Source organism: Geospiza fortis, unplaced genomic scaffold (genome assembly GCF_000277835.1).
Source record: "Geospiza fortis unplaced genomic scaffold, GeoFor_1.0 scaffold637, whole genome shotgun sequence".
NCBI classification, from domain to species: domain Eukaryota; kingdom Metazoa; phylum Chordata; class Aves; order Passeriformes; family Thraupidae; genus Geospiza; species Geospiza fortis.
The window spans coordinates 687,950-698,602 of NW_005054515.1; the positions used below are offsets into that span (position 1 = coordinate 687,950).

General features: G+C 42.8%; 1 protein-coding gene across 1 annotated transcript in view; it reads right to left on the reverse strand.

The window, feature by feature from the left end:
• Nucleotides 1–623: 623 nt before the first annotated feature.
• The window catches only part of STOX1 (storkhead box 1), a 17,299-nt gene continuing 7,269 nt past the window's right edge, over nucleotides 624–10,653 (reverse strand). Inside the window, exons 2-4 of the mRNA XM_031063593.1 lie at nucleotides 5,742–5,894; nucleotides 1,960–4,249; nucleotides 624–973 (exon numbers count right to left, since the gene is read on the reverse strand). Coding sequence (XP_030919453.1) covers nucleotides 934–973; nucleotides 1,960–4,249; nucleotides 5,742–5,874 — 2,463 coding nt within the window. The 5' untranslated portion in view covers nucleotides 5,875–5,894 and the 3' untranslated portion in view covers nucleotides 624–933. The remainder of the gene's footprint in view (nucleotides 974–1,959; nucleotides 4,250–5,741; nucleotides 5,895–10,653) is intronic.

A 10,653-nucleotide genomic window follows, 5' to 3' on the forward strand; every position in this document is an offset into this window, starting at 1 on the left:
GCAAACCTCCGGCAGCTGTACGAGCTGACGGCTTCAGCCTCCGAAACTACCGCAGAGAGGCGTTCAGTAGTAGTGAAAAGTCTGAAGTAGGAATGGGCACTGTGACCAAATGCCTAAGATTTAAAATCCTGCGGTGATACGCAGCATGAGCCCTGCGCAACGTGCTTGTAGATCAATCGAGAGGAAGAAGTCCAAATTAGCCTTAGGAAGTACAATGCGTAAAGGAATGCTGGCAGCTGCCGGGATGCGGATTCCTTAGGGAATTGGAGGTCGGGAGCAGAGCAGGGCCGGGCCCGCAGCAGTGGCACTGGCCTCAGCTGCTGGCTCCTGCCACCAGCGCTTCATTCGCAGAGCCTAAACCCGGCCTGACAGATACAAACACACCAGGCAGACTGAGCATAGCTGAGAGTGCTGCGGGACACGGTCAGAGAACCTTGGGATTGAAGGAATTTTTGTAGCGCCAGGTGCGTGAACAGTTCATTTGTTTTGTTTTCTAGCAGGGAAAGTGAAGCATGAGCTGGTTTCACAAGTAGGAAACACTTTGCAGAGTTACAGTGTGAAACAGCCAACAGCAGTTCCTATTGCAGAAACAAACCCCCTCCAGGTCAGTGCTGTAGTCTCAATGAAGAATGCCAGTTCTCACTTTTATTATCAGAGAGACACACAAAAAATAATCAAAGATGAGGGCAAACAAAACACACATGACCTCTCCAAACACTGCTGTCAAAAGTTTTAACTAACAGCTTTGATTTAGAGACTGCCTCACTGATGTGACCAGCTGCATTTACACTATGGTTACCTTGTTACAAGGGGAAAGTTTACCAATCTCATTAAAAAATAATCAAATATTCACGACCAGAGTTAGATGAAGGAAGGAGCTTTGTTACAATTGTCCTTTCACTTGTCCTCCTTTTTGCATTGTTATTTATACTTTTAGAATTTGGCAGGAAGCTTCATCTTCTTCTCAGTCCACCTAAAATAACATAATGATTAGAAGTCAGACTCCACATTGCAAAAATGAACTGAGCTGGCTTAGCTTCTAGTGCCACAGATGGGCATATGTACACACTGTCAAAATGATCCTCAGAAGTACATTTTGCTAAAGATTTCAAGTCTTCATGTCCAAGTAATGCACAGGAAATGTGCTTGGAAGGGTGCACAGCCAAGGGAAAGATGAACAATTAGCAGGATTCCCTTAGAAACTGGAATCTGTGCTTTGTTCCTTCATATACTGCCTTCTCAAGGGGACAGCACAAATCTAGGGAGGACTCCAATGGTTTAATTACAGTTAAATATCACTCATTTAACATATTAAGAATATGTGTTGCTGTTAAAAAAAAAGGATGTGATTTTTACATAGATTCTTGCCAACTTTGTTTCATACCAATTTATTTTCCATTAAGGGATTTTCAGGTGTAATTACAGGCAAAATGCACACTGTGAAAGCTCAGGTGATGTACACATTCTGCCTGTTGTGAGCAAATCAAAGGGTATTTTCTACTTTAAATTTCTGCTGGATCTCTGTTCTTTATGTTCAGCTGGAGAGCCTGTGACAACATCCAGTGTCACATGTGGAGATCTGTGTGAGCTGAGCCTGCCTGCAAACTGCAGCTTGCCAAGCACAGTGTTTAACACTGAATTTATCAAACCTCATTTTTCTCAGCATTTCTGTCCTAGGTCATCTCTACCTGCAGGACAGAACTGCTGCTGCTTTCGTGCCTCATGAAAACAAATGCAAAATACAAACAGCAGCAATGTAGGGAGAATGTTCCTGTTAAAGGAATTAGCAGAACTATACAGTTTGGGTATTTCTGGATCAGAACACTGAAGTCTAAAAAATACAGAATTTTTTTTTACAAATGTTGTTGGGGAAGGGGTTTGTGATTTACTGCAACATTTCTGCCTAAATCTGATGGTCACTTTGGAGATAAAGCATCTTAGTGCCACGTGTTTTCTTACCTTGGGGAGTCAATGCCACTGTCTCCTGTGATGCTGTGGTTTTCTGTCCCCTCTGGGTGTTTCTGTTGTGGGCTCACAGGACATGCACTCTTTACAAGCTGCTCTCTTTGTCCTGGGGGGTTTCTCACTCTGATCCATGAGCCCACAGCACAGCGTGCTGCTCCCTCTCCCCCCTCACGGGTGAAGTTCTGCAGAGTGCCAGAGTCAGAGCCAGCCTGGCAGGAACCTGCCCCAGCTGAGCCCTTCCCACACTCACTGAGACCAGTTCCTTCCTCCTTCCTGTGGCCTTTCAGAAGAGCCTGGCTGCACAGCCAGCTTTCCTCTGTGCTGTCTGGTTTAGGGTGCTCCTTGGAGCCATCTGTTGATTCTGCAAGGCTGGCACTTCCCTTGTATCTCATATCACATTTATTTGCAGTTGTGTGGTGCTGGGCAGGGCAGGTACTAACCTTAGAGGCCTTTAGGGACACAGCTGTGCTCCAGTCTCCTGTGCCTGACCAGGCATGGCCAGGGGCCAGCTGTTCAGAATTCTCATCCAGATGTGACAAGGGGCAGGTGTCACCATCGTGTCCCTTTTGGTACAGAAGATGGGAGTTACCAGTGAACCCTTCCCTTTCCAGCTCCCTTGATCCAGGATGGCTGGCACAGTCATGGTTAAATAGAAGTTCACTCCTTTTATCAGTCTTTGGTCTGTATTTCACACCATTTTTTGGGGCTAGATTAGCACTGGCTGTGCAATTTGAAAGATGGACATTTTGAAAGTCACTGGCTGTTTGATCTAAGAGCTCACACACAGTGTCTGCTTTGCATCTGCAATGCTCATCTTTCAGGTGAGATGGAAATCGTGCATCCTCTTTGCACACACCATTATCTTCAATGTAGGAGCAAGGGGATTTTTTTTTTACTGTTCTTCTAGAGACATTTTCTTCAGAAATGTTACTCCCCAGGAAGTATCTACTTCTGTTCTCTATTTGCACATTACTGCCCTGTGGATAACCACCATTTTCACTGAAACTGTCTTTCTTTAGTTGAAGGTCAGACCTATTAGCATGGAGTGGGTTGTTTTGCTTAGCTCTGCCAGCCTCACTTTCTGCGCCCAGCCTTTCAATTTCACAGCCAAAGGGTCCTGAGGAGGCCAAGGACTGTGGCCTTTGGAAAGCCCTTCCTCCCTTGTGAGTCTGGCACTTTCCAGCACCCTGGTGCCCCCTGGCAGGAAAGCTGCGAGGTCTCCATGGCAGACCCTGGAAAGGATTCTTAATCTGCTTCTTGTATATCCCCTGGGATTCCACTGCTGCAGCAGGTGCCTCTTGGGTTTTGATGGGCAGGGAAAAGCTCTCTGCCAGTTTCACATTTTGGGATGTTAGCTTCTGTCTGTGAGATTTCCTGCTGCTCCTGCTCATCTGCTTTTCCCTCTTTGATTTGGTTTTCCTGGTGTGTTTTGCTGGTTTACTCGGTGCCCTTTGAATACAATCCTTTGAGAGATGCTTTTGCCTGAGTGTGGGCACTTCAGCCGAGGTACCATTACTGATGTATTTTTTCTCTTTACTGCTACATTTTTTCTGCTCCTCAAACTTCTGCATTAATATTGTGTGTTTAATCAAATTATCAACTGTAAGAGTGGGGTTAATACGCTTGATGATTTCATGTTCAATATCACGTGGGATGTTGTTCAAGTCATCTTCATCCCTGACTGGCCACTCCTGGGGAGGAAACTGGCCTGAAAAAGTGGAGTACTCCTTCTTGTGTTTTTCTTTCTTAGAACCACTTCTCCAGAAAAGGCCAAGGCCAAACATTTTGCTTTTCAGTTTTGCTTTCACAGATGTCAGGGATTTGATGGCGTCCCAGGAATGGTTCTCAGCACATGTGGAGATGCCTTGAGTTTGAACTGAAGGCTTCAATTCAGTGCAGCCTCTCTGTCCCTCTCCATTAGATCCATGGCTCATCACCAGCCCTTGCCTTTGTTCACAGAGCTTATTTTGGCCATGGCAGGATCTGTAACAGGGTACTGTAGGAGTGCTTTCTTTCACTAGGCCTGCACAGGGCTTAATGTTTACCAGGTCAGTGATGGAGTCTGTGCAGGACTTAATGTTTACCAGGTCAGTGATGGAGGGTGATGAACAGCAACAACTGTGCTCCAACAGGATCCTTCTGTTGTCTTCTGTGGCATCATTTGTGATGAAGTAAGTGTTGGGAGTCACAATGAAATATCCTTCTCCTGTGTGATAGATTTTTCTTTCCTTAATTAGAGTGCCAAGGATATTATATAATACATTGTGGGAGGGCACTGCAATGCCTAGAACAAAGAGACAGATACTTCAAATCAGTAACAAGTTTTCAAATAAAATGAGTGCTGGCCAAAATATTCTCTCTCCTACAACAGCCCTGAAATCACCTGAAAATTAAATACTAAAGCATTTAGCTGTGTTGCCACTACAGCACCACTGTGAGGGAGCAAGGATGTTGTCTTTGTGTCTGTCAGAATATGATATTCATGAGAGAGACTTTCTGCCAGGTACAAACCAAACAACTTCTTGTTCAAAGCATTTCTCTCCTGGCATGTTCTTTAACAGGGGCTTTCATTACTCTCTGAAGTTTCTGGTGTAGTTTGGTCAGATGTCAATTTGTTACCTCACTGAGACTGGTCTAAGCTGCAGTTCTCCATCAGGTGTCACAGTCTCAGAGTCCTTAGTCTAGTCACAGCTGACCTCCTGCCCACCAAACTAAGAACTTCCAGCAAGGTGAAAACACAGCAAGAATACCTTCAGACCCTACAAACTTTGAGAATGCTACTTCTGGCTGACCTACAAATTCTGCCTTGTGGTTATCACAGTGCACTTACTGAGTGCAGCACATTCCTGGCGTGGTTCTGTGCCACTTTGTGGGGTTGCATTAATATTTTTCCCACTGGTTAAAATGCCCATCAGATCAGTCTGTAGCATTCACAGAGCTGTAAGATTAAGAGAATTTAAAAGAAGCAGCTCAGTATCAAACAAAGCAGCCTCCTGAGAGGGCCAGAATGAACCTGTTCAAAGTCTCCATCACAATAACACTTTGATATTGCAGATCTAAGGGAAATGGGATACTTTTCAGATATTAAGGGAAGTGGCTGCCACCCCATCAGAATCACAGAATATTCTGAGTTGGAAGGGACCACAAGGATCATCAGGTCCAGCTCGTAAGTGAGTGGTCTATATAGGAATCAAATGCACAACCTTGGCATTATTTGCGCCATGCTCCAACCAATTGGGCTAGAAGTCAAGAACTAAAGATCACTTAGTGTAAGTAATTTCCTTTCAGGAAGGAAAGGGTTAGAATACGACCAACAAACCTGAATTTGAGGCTGGTTATAGTTTTTGATAGCAAACACCAGATGTAGACTCCTACCCAGTCCCTTGGCAGTCGAAGTCAGCTGTGTTCCTGTCTCTTAAAGGAGGACTTAACAAGTCTCTGTGATCTAAGAGTCTATTTTATGCTGTTCCATGTCTAGCACCTAAATACCACATCTGTGCTTTCCCACCCCCTAAAAGGACATACTCTTAACTACAGCCAGTTCCCTCAGATTCTCAAAGATTTATTAAATCTGTGGAAAGGATTGCATTCAAGTCAATGCAGTGACACTCACAGATTGATGAGAAGTTTGCACATTCATTTATCTAGCAGTTCCCTGTGAACTGTACACCTTGCCAGCTTTGCCTGTAAGCATTCCCTGATCCCTTGTCCAACATCAGAAACTCAAGCTTGATGATACAGCCACTTTTTAAAGGAGGGAGAAACAAACAAGTTACCTGGGTAATTTTTCACTAACTGCTCCATTAGAGTTTCCTGAGTGACCACCACATGATCTGCATTCATGTCTGATATGGTCCAGCATATTCCTTGTGCCAAAGGAACAGAGCCTGGCTGTGAGAGAGGATTCATGAGAGCAGGGGTCACATCACCTAAAAGAAAAGAAAATTATTTGAATAGAATAATGCATATTTTTTTCTATCAGCTGTGAAAGATTTCCACTGAAAAGTTCCCTTATTCTCAGCTAATTTTCTTTGGCAAATTACTCAGAAATATTTCTGAGAGGAGGGAGGTGGTGCTAGCACTTTGTAATGAGCCTTTGTAATGAAGGAAACACAAAGTTTGCCTTAATCACGTTAGTTTGTTTGGTATAGAATTCCAGCCAAAGCCATAATTTAGATTTATAAACAGGGAGCTGAGAGAGAGAATTATTTCTGATGACTGCTGATTTTTTAGAAGATTGCTTACACGTTAAACCATGCAGAACCTGTATTTCTCCAGGTAGCTAGTGGGGGAAAGGTCAACATCCAATGATCTAAGTACAAAATGTTTTCACCGAGTCAGAACACAAGGAAAAAAATACAAGTAATAGGCTTTGTCCCTTCTTATAAAAATTGAATATAAATGTACATAAAATTGAATACAAATGGTAAAATGCCACTTTTAGACTGGGTTCTAGAACTAGAGATCATTTAGTAAACCAGGTAGAGAGCAAAAACTCTTATTACAACTGCATGCATTTTTTAGGCTACCTCACTGTCTGTCCTGGTAAGAGACAAAAACATTGTTCTTATTCTGCATGACAAAAGCAGAAGTTTGGAGGGGCCAAGAGTGTGGCCCATCTTCCTCAGAAACTGCAGCCCCAGCCCAGAGGGCTGAAAAGGGTCTCAGTCCTTCACCTGAACTCCCCCATGCATAAAACCCAGATAAACTCTCAGCTCTTCCCAAGGTGGCAAAGGACAAGCCCAGCAAGTGCTCCTGACCTGGTACCTGTGGGTGCTGTAGCTGAAATAAGGATTTCCCTGCAGTTATTGATGACCAGGCACAAAGCAGGGACTCACTCACCTGAGGTCCGTGCACACAGTGAGACAGTGACTGCAGACACCTCCTCAGACAAAACAAAAAAACAAACCCCCCCTTTCTTCTTTTTTCAGTCAGACTAATGGTCTGTTCCCAGCCAGGTGATGTTCTGTGCTGCCCTGCTCCCTGGCTGTGCCCTCTGCCAGGCAGGCAGCAGGGACTCTGGTTCCTTCACAGGATAACCCACTGTTAAACACTAACAGGAATTTCCCCCAAGTAGAAAGTGACATTTTAGATTAAGCTGTGTTCATGTTTAACTAAACCACCCTTGTCTATTGGATGACACTGTAACCCAATATTTATCCTCTAGGCAGAGAACTACAACACAAACACTCCTCTGAGTAAATGTAATACACAACATTGCTTTGAAGAGCTGAAGTTGCTCTTGAACTTTGTTTTACAACTGCTGCTATATTCAACAAAAAGAACTCTGAAAAGCAAATCCTGGCATACAGTTTCCTCAGTGGTGTTGCTAGGAAACTCCTTGCAGGTGCAGAAACCATTGCAAGCTTTCTTTTTCTATGGGAAAGGCCATCAGCATTCAGTAATGACTCCTGTGAATAGTTTGCTGTCTGAAGTCTGCTGTGGGCACACCGTGCTGCTGCCAATTTGACCATTTGTTCCTGCAGAGCACCAGACTGCTAAGGAGTAAAATACCAAGTGTAATTAAAATTTCTTCATTATCTTTATAGTTATTATCTTGCTGTTGTTGTCTGTATCTGTTCTGCAGCATCAAATCCAGTGCCTCCATTCAGGAAGGCTGTTTCAGAATAATATTCAAAGCATTAAACAAAAGCCAGCTTGATACTGAAGGAATTTTTAAAAATGTAAAATCATGTTTGAACACAAGTCTAAAATGTTGCAGAGTCAATAGTGCACATCTGCTAACAACATAAATATTAGATATCATTCTCTCCTGACTTTGAAATAAAATCTGAAATTGTGAAAGCAAGAATTAGATCATTGGTGACATTGATAAGGCCCAGGAAGCATCCCTCTAAGTGTTTATCGATAAAGTTCTTATGTAAAGCTTTGTAGATTTACTTTGCATAGCTAAATAACTGTTGCTGTGCTTCAGATAGTCTCCCAAGTTCATTGGAAACATTTAAAAGCTGCATCCCTTAGATTTGCACATGGAGAAGATTTATCAATTTGTGCAAGCCGTGTCTCATAGGTCTGATGCAAAATCACCAGAACACCATTCTCATTAAAGCTCCTTAGTGGCTGTCCTTTTACAGCTCAAAGCCTGCCTGCAGAATGCCCTGCCCACTTCCCAACTCTACATAAATCTGATGAAAATCACCTTCCTGCTGTCTTCATAGTCTCAGGAGGGCCTTGCTTACACCTCTGTGAGGCACTGCCAGCAGCCAAGAGCCCAGCTTCTCCCCTGCTGGTGTGAATACAGCAAACCCCTGAACCTCCCTCCCTCCATCTCTGCAGCTTTTGCAGAGCCACATGAGCTAAAGCAGCTGGCCAGGGCTCAGCTATTCTTATCCTTCAGTTTGCTTTACAGGTCTGCTCAAACTGTGCTCATTACCTGGACACCTAAAACCCAAGAATGCCCTTTTTGGAGCACTTATTGGTCACAGTGTGGGAAGCCATCTGTAATATGAGCATTGGGTAACAGAACTCAGCACACAGAAAAGCCTCTGGGTATTCTTGACTAGCACAAAGTGATTTTTGTTCCATCTCTGTAATGTGAGCATTATCAGCTTTCACTGAGTTGTTTAACAGTTGCAGAGTTTGTGCATCTTCAGGCTATTCAGAAAAATTACACAGAAGACAAGTTTATCTGGGTGAAACCCAGGCTAATTCTGGAGAATTGAACAGAGAGGCATTTGTTACAACAGCTCTCAATTTACTTCTTAAGAGTTCAGGTAAACTGTGCAGAACAATAAAGGACTAGGAGTAAATCCATTCCAGAAAAAACCCCAAAACATGTGATGGGCAGAGAAGACACAGCATGTAGAAATAGAAGATTGGTATTTCTGTAGTTGGCAGAACCTATCATGGAATGGATTATACAAAAGATGCCACAGATCCTGTGCCTCTGCATGAGAGCCTTGGCTTGTTTGATGTAATTCAGCTTTTGCAGAAGATATAAGTGAGAGCAATACTGCTTCCAACTGCAAGGCTTCTGCTTTTCTATAGACCAGAGTGCATCATAATCACATAGCAAAAATCACATATTATAGTTAAAGAATTTTCTGTAGACTAGAGTGCATCATAATCACATTTTACAGCAAAAAATTTTATAAAGAACTTTAAGGAATAAAATGATAATAAGAACATCATAGCAAGTTGGGAACTCTAGCACAACCCTTTTTGAACAGTAATGAGTTTACAAGATGTGTTCTTATTAAAGAATAAAAATTCTATGTAGATTATAGAGGCAGTTAAGATTAACATTTTAAATTTTAAGTATATAACAGAGAAACTGTATTTTGGCACAAGTACTCTGTACTAGTGCTGGACTAGGTCCTGTTTTCAGAAACATCCTTTTAGTGAAGCAAAGAGTAAACAGCTCAATTAAATGAAACTGTCAGATCTTGTAATGTGTCTGATCTATTGCTGAAACAAACAAAAGCTCTCAGCAACAGCAAATATCTGTTCTTTGATTATTTTGTACAACCCTCAGAGAAACAAGCGTCAGTTTAAGGCCACCAACACTTCTTCAGCTGGCATCAAAGAAGCTACAAGCACATGAAAATGTCAGATTTCTGTATCTACTGATTCCTGCCAGGACAGACACTCCCAAATCAGGACATTTAGGCAAAGAGTGCCCTCCATTTGGTCACAATTTCTGGTCTTTACAGTTCCAAACTTTCTGTGATTACCTTATCCTACTAAGTTCTTATTAACTTTTTATTCCTTACAACTTTCAAAGGATGCTGCCATGCAACTTAATAAGAAGTAAACAAAACCAGCAAAAGCCAAACACTTCTTCTGCCTTCCCAACAACACATGAAAGCCTCTTCCCAAGTGCAATTGTTATGAATTTTTGGAAATACGACTTCTACGTGCTTTCTGAGGTTCCTACCCGAGAGCCATCATGAAATCCTTACTCTAATCTTAGTGCTAATGGCAACCCAGAGCCATAATTTCTTTCACCAGCTAATAAAAACCCCACAGGCAGATATGGTGAGAACAAAGCAAGATTCAGGAAGAATAGGAAGAGCTCTCTGCTGCAACCTCTGCCCAAGTGCCCAGACAGGAACAAGTCACACAGCAGACACCAATACACTCAGTGTGGCACAGTTTTCCTAAGCTGAGCACTGTCACAGACATGTTTCATGAAAAATCCTTTCCTTAGGATTTTTTCTCCTGAGAAGGCCTCAGGAACAAAATGTAAACATTGATTATCTGCTGCTGTGGAATGCAACAGGTGCATCTGTGATTGGTCTCATGTGGTTGTTTCTAATTAATGGCCAATCACAGTCAGCTGGCTCAGACTTTCAATCACAAGCTTTTGTTATCATTCTTCTTCTTGCTTGCTAGCCTTCTGATGAAATCCTTTCTTCTATTCTTTTAGTATAGTTTTAATATTATATATATATCATAAAATAATAAATCAGCCTTCTGAAACATGGAGTCAGATCCTCATCTCTTCCCTCAACCTGAGACCCCTGTGAACAGCACCACAGAGCACAGTGGGTAAGCTTTTGCCATTGAAATGTGTCTCTCTAACCTTCAAAGAGATTAACCCCTTCAGCTCTTAGCAAGGCCACTGATGTGTCCAGTTGGATGCTGAGAGCATCCTGGGAGCAGGTTTCAAGCTGCACAGGCACTGCCTGAGCACACTGGCAGGGAAGGAGCTCCCAAAGCACCGTT